This window comes from Manacus candei, unplaced genomic scaffold (genome assembly GCF_025592945.1).
Source record: "Manacus candei isolate 608988 ecotype Guabito, Panama unplaced genomic scaffold, ASM2559294v1 h1tg000189l, whole genome shotgun sequence".
In the NCBI taxonomy this organism is placed as follows: domain Eukaryota; kingdom Metazoa; phylum Chordata; class Aves; order Passeriformes; family Pipridae; genus Manacus; species Manacus candei.
In genome coordinates, this window is record NW_026138237.1 from 184620 (window position 1) to 199441 (window position 14822).

Below are 14822 nucleotides of genomic sequence, written 5' to 3' on the forward strand. Positions count from 1 at the left end.
GACAGGGATTTGCTCCCACCACCCCTCCCACTGCCCCTCAAAACACGCCGATGCCGCGGGGATGTGCAATCACAGAATCATGGAATGGTTTGGGTTGGAATGAACCTTAAAGCCCATACAGTGCCACCCCCTGCCATGGGCAGGAACACCTTCCACCAGCCCAGGTTGCTCCAAGCCCCGTCCAACCTGGCCTTGGACACTTCCAGGGATCCAGGGGCAGCCACAGCTTCTCTGGGCAACCTGGGCCAGGGCCTCCCACCCTCATAGGGAAGAATTTCTTCCCCATCTCCCATCTCACCCTGCCCTCTGGCAGTGGGAAGCCATTCCCCCTTGTCCTGGCACTCCAGGCCCTTGTAGTGCAAGTCCATGTGTGTGTCCAAAGGGTCCCAGTGGCTTTCAGGTGACCATTTTTCTCTGCAGAGACAAACCCCACGTTCACAAACTCAGTATTTGCTCTTGGGATTTCCAAAGACACCTCTGGTCAGGGGAGGGTGTGGGGCCTTCACAGCCTGACACCAGCAGTCACAAAAGGCTTCTGAAACCCCAATTTGCCTGGCAGCTGAAGGCACATCCCTGACAAAGCCCCCCATGGTGCCTGGAAGCAGGGAAAACTGAATTTGGGGCCGCCAGAGGTATTTTCCTTTGTTTTCCCCCTCCCTTCTGCTTAAGAGTCAGGCTGAGTTCCCATCTCCCTGCACATGGCTGTGTTATGCACATGGTTATTGTCCGTGGCTCCATCATCACTCACAGCCTTAAGAAAGATGCACAATTAAAATCAATATTTAAAGTCATCAAACAAGCACATGCAAATTTTACCAGGCACACAATTCACTTTGACAGAACGACACAGGGTGCAGAGCCCAGAGCTGTGCTGGAGTGCCCAGAGCAGAGTTCTGCCCACAGTCTTCAAAATTTAATGAAAACGCACCAGTTTTAAACACTTTTCCAAATCCAGCTCACAAAATCTGTCACTTTGATGTGAATGGTCCCAGTCTTAGACTAATCAGTCACTTTTACTTCCTCTTTAGGAGCTAAAGACGCAAATGAACTCCCAGCAAACTGCACAGCTTCAGGAGAAGAATTTAGCAACCAGATGGTTCTTGCAAAGGATTGGTTTTTAACAAAAAAATAAAATTTAACCCGTCTCCCCAGTGAGCAGCTCACAGGACATGATCTGACACATCACAAGCAATTCCGAACTGTTGTATCAGAACATCATTTCTGCTGTGGAAATGCCCCTTAAATCATCATGAAAATTATAATTATCACTAATAACTGATCAATTAGTACAAGTCCACACAAGGCACTGTAATTATCCTGTGCACTGAGGAAGAAGAGAAAGCATCACATTTGAATGCAAACAGTCCTTTGTTCTCAGGGAAGGTGCAGGACAGAGAGATAAAAGAAAGCACAACTGCTGAGAAGGCACCAGGGCTCAAAGAGCCGTCTGAGGGAACGTGTCCAGCTCCCACGGGATGGAGCAAAGCTGTGACAGGCTGGAAATTCCCATCCAGGCAATGAACCTCAGGCTGCTGCTGTATCTTCATTTGCTTTCTCTGGACTGTTTTCATCTCCATGTGGAATTGTGGCTGTGGATGGGGATCAAAGAAAAGCTAACAATAAAGACTCTCCAGACCTTCATGGATTAAGTACAGAAATGCCGGACAAGAAAGTTTTTCTGAGTCAGCTCCAGAAGCAAACAGCAAAACAAGCATTGGGCAAAAGGACTTTGATCCCCTCTGGATGCTGATAGTGGAAGGAAGAAAGGAGCCCATGTGAAGCACTGCCTTGTCCTTGGCTGTCTGGATGGAACTCTGGCAGCAGCACAGGTGATTTGGAGAAGTGCAGGACGGGAACCCTGGATTTCCGTGGACTTCTCCAAATGTTTCTGACCCACTGCTAAATAACACTTCAGTACCACAAGGAACCAAATCATGTGCAGGTTGGTATCATTTACCTAAATGTCTGAGCTTTCTGAAGGAGTGAAAGTGGAACAGTATTAAGAGGTAATATTATTATTAATGGTACAAGAAGTGCAGGAACTTCTGTAGCTGGGGCAGAATAGTCCTCTGCAGCCAAACCAGCCTGTAAAGTGTGAGCAGTTTGGTGTGAAGGGCCTGGGAGCTATGGTGGGACCAAGGTGAATATGAGCAAATGGTTGCTCCTAAATATGGGAACTCCACCCTGGGCTGTGCAAGCAGTGTGGGCAGTGGGGTGGGACAGTCACTGCCCAGCTCCACTCAGGGCTGGGGGGCTGCACCTCCAATACTGTCCAGCTGGGATTTCCTGAGTCCAAAATTAACTAACTTGGGGAAAAAAAAAAGTTCCAATGGAGGATGAGCTCGGTCAGAGAATCACAGAATCATTTAGGTTGGAAAAGCCCTCTGGGATCATCCAGTCCGACCTTTCCCGCAGCAGCACCACCATGTTCACCACCAAACTGTGTCAAGTGCCACATCCACACACTTTTGGAGCACTTCCAGGGATGGGGACTCCACCCCTGCCCAGGTCAAACTGTTCCAGTGCCTGACCACCATTTCAGTGAAGAAATTTCTCCCAATATCCAACCTGACCCTCCCCTCGTGCAACTTGAGGCCATTCCCTCTCCTCCTGTCCCTTGTTCCCTGGGAAAACAGACTGACATTCAGCTCACTGCATCCTCCTGTCAGGGGGTTGCAGAGCCAGAAGGTCCCCCCTGAGCCTCCTTTGCTCCAGGCTGAGCCCCCCCAGCTCCCTCAGCCCCTCCTGCTGCTCCAGCCCCTTCCCAGCTCCGTTCCCTTCCCTGCACACGCTCCAGCCCCTCAGTGTCTCCTGTCTGAGGGGCCCAGAACAGCCCCAGGGCTGGAGGTGCCCCAGCAGTGCCAGCACAGGGATGGGCCCTGCCCTGGGGCTGGGACACAGCAGGGCTGGCACAGCCCAAGATGACCATGGATGGTCAGAAGCCTCCAGTGTGTCACAGGACCATGGAATCACTACATCCCAGAATGGTTTGTGTTGGAAGGGACCTCAAAGCTCCACTCATTCCTCCCCCTGCCATGGGCAGGGACACCTTCCACTATCTCAGGTTGCTCCAAGCCCCATCCAACCTGACCTTGGACACTTCCAGAGATCCAGGGGCAGCCACAGCTTCTCTGGGCAACCTGTGCCAGGGCCTCCCCACCCTCACAGCCAAGAATTTCTTCCCAGTATGTGTCCTAATATGTCCTCAAAGGTAAGGCAGAGGGGCTTAGGATGGTTAGGTCTGGCAAAGAGGAGGTGGAGGGTGATCTAATCACTGCCTACAGCTACTCAAAGGCAGTTGTGAGGATGACAGAGCCCAACACACCTCTGTGAGGCCACATGACACAGCAAAGGGACACGGCCAAGAACTGCAGCTTGGGAGGGTAATTTCAGACATAATAAAAGGCTTTTTAATCAGCTGCAATAATGGGAAAAGCCAGCGAGGCTCCATCACTGGAAGTTTCCAAAGCTTGGATAGAGAAATCCACAGCAGACCTGATCCCATGTGCAACAGCCCTGTTCTGGACCCTTCCCACCAGGATTCTGGGATTTGGCCATGCTAAAGTGTGTCCTCAGAGAGGTCTCTGCCACTGCACCATGTCAGGACAGGCTGCCAGCACAGGGTGCATTTGAGGACTAAAGAGCTCCAGGGAAACTGTGCTGTAATTACCATTGATGTGGGACACTGCTGGGGGAGCTGTAACAGGACACAGAAAATATGGCCAGGGGTTTCATCCCCCAGTGCAGTCGGCAAAGCAAACCCAAAACAAGTGTCTGGAAGTGTCTGCTGCCTTCCTGAGTGTGCCTGCCAAGGTCCCTGACTGTGACCCCCACCCTCAGCTCCTCCTTGATACCTCCCCCAGCACCAGCTCCTGAATTCCCAGGAAGTGAGTTCACCTAGTCCCATGGAGGGTGGGCCCAGCACTGCTGCTCCCCCACTGCCATGCCCAGGGAGAGACCAGAGGTACCCCCACCATCCCAAAGGGACGTGGGCCCTCCAGTGCTGACCCAGGCCTCGGAAAGACATCCATCCTTGGCAGGATAAGCCCATGAGCAACCAGAACTGGCTTTGCAATTACATTTGCTTTGAGCAAGAGGTTCCTTAGATCCCTGAAGATGTACTCTCCAGATGTACTTCAGGTGTATCCAGATGATACCTCCAAACCATTCTATGAAAGCAAATGTTCTGTAACCCTGCCTTGCCTGACCCATGCAGAGAGGACCCAACACTGCTGACTGTCTGCTGCTTGAGAGTCTGAGCAGGGTGATGCCTCAAACTACTGAGCTCTCAAGAAACTGAACCAAAAATCACAGCATTGGAGTGCTTTCTTGCTTCCAACTTCCTCAATGTCTTGCATGTGCTTATGTAGTGCTTCTGCTTCTCTTGGCAATCAGGAAGGATTAAAAAAAAACCCAAGCACTTTTCTAATCCCCTGATTCCAGGAGCAGAGACTTGAGAGGGGCAATAAATACTATAAAACCTGCTGGTGCTATTGATCAGCTCCAGTGTGAGGGCCGGGAGAAAGGCAGGCCAGCCCAAAGAGACAAACCTGCTGTGGGTGCAGCAACAGCCCAAAGGAGAACATCATCAGTCTTGTTACCTGACCCTGTGTCACTGCTGAAGAAGTGATCAGTGATTGCACAGACCTCCACGTTTCAGCTCTGGGCTGAATTTAAGCATATTCTGGGTCCCTGGGGAGATAACTCAGCATCAGTCTCTGAGGGCTTGAGCTGAAAAAGCTGAAACCATATCACAGAAAGGCTCATTGACCTGGTCAAGGGTACAGAGAGGTTAGAAACGGGGCCAGGACCAGACTCCAGAGGCCCTGACTTCTGGGAGCTCTCTAAAAGCCAAGTAAACAGGGACAATCCGTGCCACACCACTTGCAGATGTGTCCTGCCTTTCCCAGGCAGGGCCTGGCCATGCACACACACCACGGGGAGTCTCTGTGGCACCTGGCTGCCAATCTGCTCTGAGCCTACACATCCCAGCTGAACACCACCATAGTGGAGAATCAGCCACCCAAACCTCCCATTGCTGTGTGTCCCACCAGCCTCAATGAGACCCTCGTGCAGGCTGAGGTGAGTCTGCACATTTTAGCAAACTCTGCACGAATTGCTTCGGCATCTCTGCGCAAACACAGGAGGATCCACCCTCTGCTTCTTTTAGCTGATTAAGACTTTTCAGTACAATTGTCCCCTTTTCCCTCAGTATGTGGAAACCTCCAGGAGTTGCAACCACAGCAGGAAAGGGGAGGAGAGGCTGGGCTTTGTAGATCACAAGCCTCACTCCTCCCTCCCACACCTCTGTGTGTCTGTGATGGAGAAGCCCTGAAACCCTGTTACTCACAAATCCCAGACAGCCCCATCTGGCTCTAGGACACAGCACAGAGCTTTCCACATGGATAGGAGAAGCCTCAGTGCGACTCCCAGCCCTTGCAGACACGATGCTGAGATGTTCCCTTTTACACCTCTGTGCAGTGGTGCAGGATACTCCTATTCCACTGTGTCCATGCCTCCTGCATAAAGAGAAAACCTCTTCAGGAACATCAAAAGAGGAGCTTGGCACTCAGAGATTTGTCTTAATGAAGGTGACAGCAGCAGAAAGCATTGCAAATCCAAGGGGAAGAGGACACACACCTAATTAGACCGACTCCTTTCTTCTTCCTCCTGTTCCACAGGCTGAATCCTGGAGCTGCAGCTCCAGCCTTTCCACGGGGATGGACTCGGCAGCACAGCAGGGCTGAGCTGCCTGAGCCACTGGCACAGCAGCCATGTGCAGGCTCAGAGCAGAGATTAGAGCTCATCTTCCTTGTCGAGGCTCTGGCTCAACTGATTTTCCCTCTCCTTCCCCCTCTCCCACAAGACCCGGGAGGATGGGAAGGGAAGGAAGACACAACCCTTTCCAGAGCAGGCACCACTCCCCACAGCAGCATCTCTGTGCCTGAGAGCTGTCCTCCAGAGCATCCCTGCCCCTCCCAGCCCCCAGCTCCCAGGCTCCTTGCTGCTTCCGAGCTGAAAAAGGTAGAAAACTCCCATATGTGCTGCTGGATTTTGCAGATTTTGCTTATTCCTTTGGAAGTTTAATGGCCAAAGTCATAGTTGGTGTCAGAAGAAGGTTACACAGCACAGGGTCTGTGTTAGTAGCCCCTACTGGCACAGGATTATCAAGAAATCCATGGGGATATTAGCTGGGGACCCCCATGTCCCTTGACAGCTTCCAACTCCACAGTGAGCCACCAGGATGAGTGTATGGAGCAATTCCCCTGCCCCCTCATTCCAAGCCGAGCAGGGAGCATGTGAAAGCAGAGGGACACTTGTTGTATAGTAAACTGTCCCCTTCCTCCTCTTGCTCCTTCCCACCACTCCTGTGGATGGCTCCAAGGAGGTTTTCCCCAAGCAAATCCCAGAGCACCTGAGCACGGGATGGAGGTAATTAATGAGGGCCCTGACTTGTTAAGCCAGAGTGGAACAGGGTCCCTATACCAGTGGAGCAGGAGCAGCCCCAGCACAGTGCTGTCCACAACCCCCAGCACGGAGACACCGTGGGGCTTTATCACCATCTCATTAACTCACTCTCTGGACCAGCTTTGTCTGGGAAAACATCACACAGCCAGCAGGGACACAATGACACCTGCACCGACACAATGCCCAGACACCGAGCGGTGCAACAGCACCTCCACCCTTTTGCCCTAAAATTTCTCTTTAAGGATATTCCTTTTCAGAAAACCTGTCCAAACACACCCTTTGATGGTCCCTGATAGTGCCACAGAATATAGGTCTGAGGTCTGTGCTGCCTGGTGGGGAAGGGGGGATCAAGCCCAGAAAATGCAGCAGCCTCTTGATAAAAAATGAAGATTGTAAAGACAGGAAATATAAAAATTATATGATAAATTTTTTTCTCTCAAGAAAAAAAAAAAAGAGTTGCTCTCACATGAGTGAAAAAGGAGTCTCTTATGTTGATGTAGGTTCTCATATTACAGGGTTTTGCATTTGTTTAAAAAAAAAGAATAAGCACGGAAAGCCCTTTTTCAATATAAATGAATCGTGTTAATAAGGCAGCAAGTGCTGAGAACAGGGAAAGCTCTGCCTGTCCAACTGCCCCTGGTGGCTATTTCTGGCTTACAAGGCACTTGAAGCATCCTGGCAGCCCACAGTGGGAAATGTAGTCCAGATACAGTAGGATGGTCACTCAGCTAAACATAATCTCCCAAGGTTCATAAGGACTTTCCAGTCAAACCTGCCAGCAATCCAGGCTACCCAGCCTCTCACAGGAGCAATTCATAAACCACAGGAAAAAAGGGAATAATTCAAACCCAAACCCCTCAAAGCCTTGTTCTATAAATAAAGCCGTCGTAACACAGCTTTTATATTTCATTATCCTCTGTGTTGTTCCACATTATGCTGGTAGCAGCCAGGAATGTCACTGTGCGGAGAAGTGTTGTGCTGCACCAGGATCTGGGATGGTAAGGAGGGGGGATCCGGGTGTCTGTACCACACCCAGCACCTGGATGCTGCTCTGCACGGCCACAGCCCCCCCAGCAGCAGCACGGGACACAAAGAGCCCCAGCACAGCCTGGCACCAGCAGTCTGAGCACAGCCCAGAGCCGCCGGCTTCAAATCGATGGGTGACTCCTGCCCGGGCTCCGGCTCACGGCAAATGGAGGCTGAAACACCAGCATCCCCTGAGGGCCCCTGCGAGAAGCTGGCACCGGAACCTGCTCCCAAGGTGTTCCCCAAACAGGAATAAATTGGCCATTTCAGATTTAAAACCGATACAAAGTCTTTAAAGGAGATGGTGTGCTGTTTGGATCAGAGCTTGGATGTGTCCTTTGATCACCACAATAAATCAGCCAGAGTGCCCTCCAAAATAGAAAGGAAAGAAGAGTTACACTGTGTCACTGATGGGAACGGGAAGCAAGCTGGAGACAGCACGCTCGGGAAGAGACTCCGTGCAGCAAGAGGCTCCGGATGCCCACATGTCCCTTGCCCAGCAGTCTGGGCAGCACTGGCGCTCCCACGATGGGCTGATCCCTCCCGTTAAAAACTGCAATCTGTGGGCTGGGTTCCCAGCAAACACACCTGGGAGGCACATGCTTCTCCAGGCGCTCTGAACTGCAGCGGGAGAGCGTGTGTTCCGCTGTGGGGCTGCGTTTCGGGGCTCGCCCGGAGCCGCCGCAAATGGCCAAGGCACGGCGGGACCGGGGGGCTCCGAGAGTCCGAGTCCTAGCCCAGCCCAGCCCAGCCCCAGCCCGCACACCGGGACCGGGAAGCAAAGATTATCGCCAAAGCAGACGAAAAAGGGCTGTTTTCAGTCAGAGGATCGAGCTGTGGCAGCTGCATCCCCTGTGCCTCTCTCCCCCGGAGGAGCGAGCAGAAAGGGGGGTCCCACCCCTGCTCCCCCAGCTCTTCCCAGCCCCTGGCTAATGGGCACCGGGCTGAGACGAAGCGAGGACACCCTGCGGGAAGGGCTCTGCGGGGAGCTCCCACCGCACCCCGGGACCCGTTATTCCCCCGGGGAGCCCGGACCCTCCGCGAACTTCCCCGACCGGAGGCACCCGGGGCTGGCCGGGCCCGGGACGGGCTCGGGGAGCGGGGCCGGTGTTCCCCCGGCGGCCGGGCTGGGAGCGGGAGAAAGCCAGGCTGCCCCAGCCCCGCTCCCCCCCCGTTCCAGCCCCCTCGGCCGGGGGATGCGGGCTGGGGATCTCGGGATGCGGGTTGGGGAGCGCGGGATGCGCTTCCCTCGGCGGCACCAACTTCGCCCGGTCACCCCAAGGCCGAGCCGAGTCGAGGCGGGGCGGGGGCCAGAGGGGGCTCGGCCCGCTGCTCTGCGTCCATCCCGGTGCCGAGCCGTGCCGAGCCGTGCCCGGTGCTCGCTACCCCCCGGCCTCCCCTCCCTCCGCTCCCGCAGCCGCGGCGCTCCCGCTCCCCCCGCGCCCTCCCCGCCGCCTCTCCCGGCCCAGCCCGGCCCGGCCCCTCTTTCCCCGCATGGGACCAACCGCTCCCGGAGACTCCACGGAACAAAAAGTTGCGGCGAGGGAAGTTCCCGGCGCGGGGCGAAGTTGGGGCCGCGGCCGCCGCGCCCTGCCCCGGGGAGCCCCGGCGGTGGGGGGGACGGGGCGCACCTACCTTCAGCTATCGCCCTCTTCATCTTAGGGGTCGGGGAAGGCACGTCTGGAGGCGCAAAGTGGAGCGGCAGCGGTACAATCCTTGGGAAAGCGGGGCAGATCCCGGTGCCAAACTTCAGCCCGAGCGCGGAGCGGCGGCGCACGGGGAGGGGGGGGCGCTCCCGGTGCCGGCGCCCTCGTTCATCGGGGGAATGAGCAGCCCCCGAGCTGGAGTCAGCATCCAGGCGAGGCTCCCCCTCCCTGCCTGCCCGCCTGCTTCCTCCTCCCTCCGCCCGTCCTTCCTCCCTCCGCCCGCCGCACGTGCGGGGCCGGGGCTGCGGCGGATCCCGCGGCGGGGAGCGGAGCCGGCTGCGCTGTATCCCGGGAGCGAGCGGCGAGCGAGCGGGGATGGAGCGGCGATGAATGTTTTATGGGATCATGTGGTTTGACGTGAGAGGAATCAGCCTAGATCGGATTTACTGGCTGGAGGAGTGAGCGGGAGGACGGGGGAGCCGGGCACGGGGTGGCGGGGGGGAGGAGGGGCCGCTCCGACGGCGGCGGCTCCGCGGCGGAGCCCCCGCGGTGCGGCCGCGGCCCGGGCAGGGCTGCGCGGGGCCGGGAGGCTCATTCCTGGAAGAGAGGTGCCACCTAAAGGAAGCGGCGGAGAGGGACGCCCGGGCGGCAGCGGGCACCGGGCCCGCTCCCCCCTCCCTGCCTCCGCCGCAGCCGCGCCCGCACCGCCCGGGCTCGGGGTCCGCGGCTCGGAGCCCCTCCCGGAGGCACCGGAGACCTCGGCAGGTGTTTGTCCCCTGCTCTGAATCTGCGCACCGGGGAGGCGGCGAGAGACACCCGAACCCGCGGTGCTTCCTCTTCCTCACCACATTCTGCTGCTGCTGCTGCTGCGGAGCTGCTGCCGCCCCGGGGGAGGGATGGCAAAGAGGCCCTTGGGTACAGTCCGAAAGAGAGCTCTGCCCTCTCTCCGAGCCCTCTGGCCACATCCCATCCCTGTCCCTGTGGGATCACTCTCCTGTGTGCAGGAAGGACAGAGCTTACCTCAGTTTACCCGAGGAGCATGAGGCTCACGTTGTAGGGAAGCAGGGTGAAGCCAGCTCCCATCCTGCCCTGGCTGCCTTCCCTGTCCGGCAGCAGCCGAGTGCTCACAGGCAGCTCCCATCTGCAGATGTCCTGGGAAGCACAAAGATGGATTTTTATTAAGTGAACTCGTTTGCTCGGTGGGGAAAGGAGGAGGGAAGGATGGTGCCAGAGAAAGCTGAGCATCTTCAATATGGAGACATGGTGGCTCTGTCCCTGCTAGTCAGAGGCTTCAATTGCCACCAGATGTATGTACAGTATGTGTATGTATCTGTATCATGTGAAACCCCACTTGGAATACTGCACACAGGTAAGGACATGGAACTGGTGGAGCAAGTCTGGAGGAGGCCATGGAGTTCATAAGGGGAGTGGAGCACCTCCCCATGAAGACAGGCTGGGAGAGTAGGGGCTCCAGCCTGGAGATGAGAAGGTTGTGTGGGGACCTCACAGCAACCTTGGAGTATCTGAAAGGCCCACAAGGAAGCCAGGGAGGGACTTTTCATCAGGAACTGCAGTGACACAACAAGGCAGAATGGCTTCCCACTGCCAGAGAGCAAGGTTAGGTGGAATATGGGGAAGAAATTCTTGGCTGTGAGGATGGGGAGGCCCTGGCACAGGTTGCCCAGAGCAGCTGTGGCTGCCCCTGGATCCCTGCAAGTGTCCAAGGCCAGGTTGGACGGGGCTTAGAGCAACCTGGGCTAGTGGAAGGTGTTCCTGCCCATGGCAGAGGGTGGGACTGGATGGGCTTTAAGGTTCCTTTCAACCCAAACCATTCTGTGATTCCATGTACAGAGTGTGTATATATCGTCACCTATGTACACCCAGGTATATAAATGCTATTGAACATTCATTCCTCACCTGTGTCACCCTAATATTGGCCATCTCCTGCAGCTTTGCACTCAGGGTTGGTGTCATAACCACATCTCTCCAAGGCCTACCCAGTTCATAATTTTGTGTGTAGGTCTCACTCCAAGGTGAGCCAGGAAATGTTTCTCCCGGTACAATAACCAGTCTTATCTCATCCAGAGGTCTGTGGGGTGCTTCACAGTCATCTGTGGAAAAAAGAAATGCAACCAAAGAGAGACATTAGTGGGCGTTTGAGGCAGATGGAGGTGATTTACCAAGTGTGGGCCTTGTTTATGAAACAGTCTCAGCTGGCCAAAGGTACTTGGCTTAGAATCACAGAAACACAGGATGGTTTGGGTTAGAAGGGACCTGCCATGGGCAGGTACCCCTTCACTAGACCTTTGAAATCCCACCTGAAGGTGATCCAGGAGAACTGTCGGTACCCAGACACCATCTAACTGTCCAAATGGGAAGGTGTGTGCAGCCTAAAGCCTGGAGCCCCTCTCCTCCAGTCCCCTGGAGAGGGGAGGTGACACCTGGGGAGGGCAGGGGGCTCCCTGGCCCTCTAACCACTGTCTTTCTGCCACCTGCAGAGGTGGCAGAGATGATTCCCTAGTCTCCTTCCTTCCCACACCTTCAGCCCACAGGCCCACCTGCATCCCAGCTTAGGCATCCACTTGCCTTCACCCTCCTTTTGCCTCAGGTGCCCCTTTCTCTCTGTTTGCTTTGCATAAGGGTGACTTCCAGCTCTATCCTACCCATCCTGTGTTCTCCACGAGCCCTGTACACACTGCCTGGGACAGCACTTGGTGACTGTGCTGCTGAGGAAGCACTGTGCCCTCAGGGTCACAGGCTGGGACCCTCAGGGGGGACACAGGTCTCTCTTGGGTGCTTGGGCCAGTCTGTGGTAGGTCTGCTCTGAAGGAACAGGAGGGTTTTCTGGGAATGTCAGGGGTAAAGGAGAGGTGAGGTCTGGGAAGAGACAAGGAACGCTCCTAATGCAGTCTGCTGGCAGCACAGTTGTTGTGGAGTTATGGACATCTTCTAGGAAGGAGGATGATCCTCCCCACGCGCTATTTCAGCATGACAGTCCAGATACCACATATTAGGAATATGCTGCTCCTCACTTTTAAACACACCTCCAAGTACTCTTGTTTCAGCAGTGCCCTCTGACTTTGCCATCCCAAGTGGTGCATCAGGAGAGGTCACCTACATGCAGAGCATCAAAAGCACTGCAGATAAAAGGACCCTGGAGCTGGAATTTCCTGGGAGACGGCTGGAAGGTGAACAGGAGCACTGAAGGAGTTAACTGAAGCTCTAGTCACAAGGCCAAAAATTACAGGTTCTACCAGGAAGGCGGAGGCTGCATGTGGCTGTTTGGCTGACATTTCTGAAAGGTTAATCTTGAAATGGAGAGAGCACATCTGTAAAGGGCTGGGACTGACTTTTCTTGCAGATTCCTGCACCAATTTGGGCTGGTTTGAGACCCAACAGTTGTTACATAGAGGTCACCATGAAGGAACACGGTGGCTGTGACCTTGGTGTGCACAGCAGTGCTCCACAGTGTGACAGTGTCCTCGGGCCAGCTCCCTCTCCAAGCTCATGTCCCAGGGTACAGGAGACTGGCTCTCCCTCTGTACCTCATGTTGGACATTTGTGCTTCCCATTTCTCAACATGTCAAGGTGTTTTCCAGCAAGAACTGGGTGAAGGAGGAGTCTCCCAAGCAGGAGATGTCCTGGGGGAGCTGAGGTGCTCACAGTCACAGTGTGAGTAATTCTGTGCAGCTCGTTTGCACTTGGAAAGGAGCCAACATTCCCTGAGATGAAGAGACCTTGCTTTGACTGGATAATTATATGTTCATCTCTACCTAATGCTTAATCACACTTAGATCAATTCTCTTCCTTTGGGTTGTGAGTGTTGTTTGCAAAGTGTCAGCCCTTCACCTGCTCTCTTTAACCCAGGTTTGTGAGCAGAGGGGCCCCGACATGTTTGGGGCACATTGCTGGGTCTATGGGCACTGAGGAGAAGGTGGAAGAGACAGGTGGATGTGGATAAATAGAGAGGGCATGTAAAATGGGGTCATGGCCCTTCGCTGTGCTCACACCCACCCCTTTTTTTAAAATAGAATATAATAGAGTTGAATCCCAATATTAAATAAAGTGTAGCTTGTGCTGATCTGGCAAAGATTTTTTACTTTTCTTCCCCACAGCCTTGTGACTGCATCTGTCCTGTGTCTGATGTGGCTGTGAGCATCTGAAAACATCTCTTAGAGGAGCAAGGAGGCAGAAAAACAGAGAAAGAGACCCGTTTACTTGCTCTCTCTAGTGGAAGAGGGGTTGGAACAAGATGATCTTTAAGGTCCCTTCCAACCCAAGCCCTTCTGGGACCCTGTTATGCCTCTGCCGAAGTTCTGGAACTGGCTGTGCTGGCAGGAGACAGGAGCAGACATGAGCACAGGGTGCACAGTGCAGCAGGGACAATCAGTAGGGGGGACTATAACCTTATCCACGAGACAGTGATCCCTCTGGACCCCTGGACAAGTCATCCTTCAGGAGAGCCAAGAGAATCTTATCTCAGACTAGTGCTCCCCTGTTCTGAGGACAGGCCCAGGCAGACTATGGGGAACACTCTCAAATACAAAACTGAGAGGACTCCCCAGGCTCACCACCACCCCTGGGACTGGTGACACAGTTTGTGTATTATACCTTCTACCTGTTGGCCTGTGTGAAGGGCACATAGACCCTGGCTCTGCCCTGGTCATTTCCAGCAGCTGAAGCCCAGACCCTGTGGATTGGCCAGACATGGAGGCACAGGGAGGCTCTACATCAGCAAAGCTCCTTGGCCATGTTTGGACTGGAGTGAGATCTGTGCTGACATGATTTATCCAGACACCCAGCATAGTTACTGCTTCATTTTCGGGAACTGATGCACACCAGTGGGCAGAGAAGTTGTGTGCTGGCAGAGTGGCAATTCCAGGAGACCAGAGTACCATGAATGCAAGATTGGATAACCTACCTGCACACCAAATATATATATAGAGAGAGAATGTATATTTTATATGTATATATATATTAGCAGTCGACGTGAAGCTGTGTCAGGGCAGGGTTGGGTTGAATCTCAGGAAAAAGGGTGGTTGGCACTGCCCAGGCTCCCCAGGGCAGTGGGCACAGCACCAAGGCTGCCAGATCTCCAGGAGTGTTTGGACAACACCCTCAGGGACAGGGTGGGATTGTTGGGGTGTCTGTGCAGGGCCAGGGTTTGGACTGGATGATCCTTGTGGGTCCCTTCCAGCCAGGTTACGTGTCAGGTCTGATTTCTTCCCTGCAGTGGGATGTGCCCTGGGTACCAGAACACCTCAGATGGCTGCAGGGAGAGCCCAGGAACCAGGAGACTGAAGCATGGCTGGGCACTCCTGGGCTCCTTTGCAGTAAGACATGACATGCCAGAGAGATGGGATTGAGTCCTGGGCCCTGGTGTGAGCTTTGCCTGGCTTGAACCACCCACCCCCCATGGCAGGCCCTGTGCTCCATCTCCCTCAGCTGTCTCAGCTCATTGCCACATCTTATTAGTTCAGGAAAAGGCTCTGAATGTCTGTGTTGTTCCATGGGCTGTTTGGCTCCTATTGCCATGAAAAACTGCTCCAGAGTATTGCAGAGCCTGGATGGGCAAGGCAGAGGGATAAAAGCTTCCCCTCCGTCAGTGCAGCCACCCCCTGCACAGCCAGCAATTCCCCACAGATGTTCCCTCTCCCGGGAAGGTGAATTATGAGCTCAGAG

At 54.6% G+C, this 14822-nt stretch overlaps 1 protein-coding gene across 1 annotated transcript in view; it reads right to left on the reverse strand.

Annotated features, from left to right (window-relative positions):
* The window catches only part of RTN4R (reticulon 4 receptor), an 87303-nt gene extending 77567 nt beyond the window's left edge, over positions 1 to 9736 (reverse strand). The window contains exon 1 of the mRNA XM_051774160.1: positions 9130 to 9736. Coding sequence (XP_051630120.1) covers positions 9130 to 9151 — 22 coding nt within the window. The 5' untranslated portion in view covers positions 9152 to 9736. The remainder of the gene's footprint in view (positions 1 to 9129) is intronic.
* Positions 9737 to 14822: the final 5086 nt, after the last annotated feature.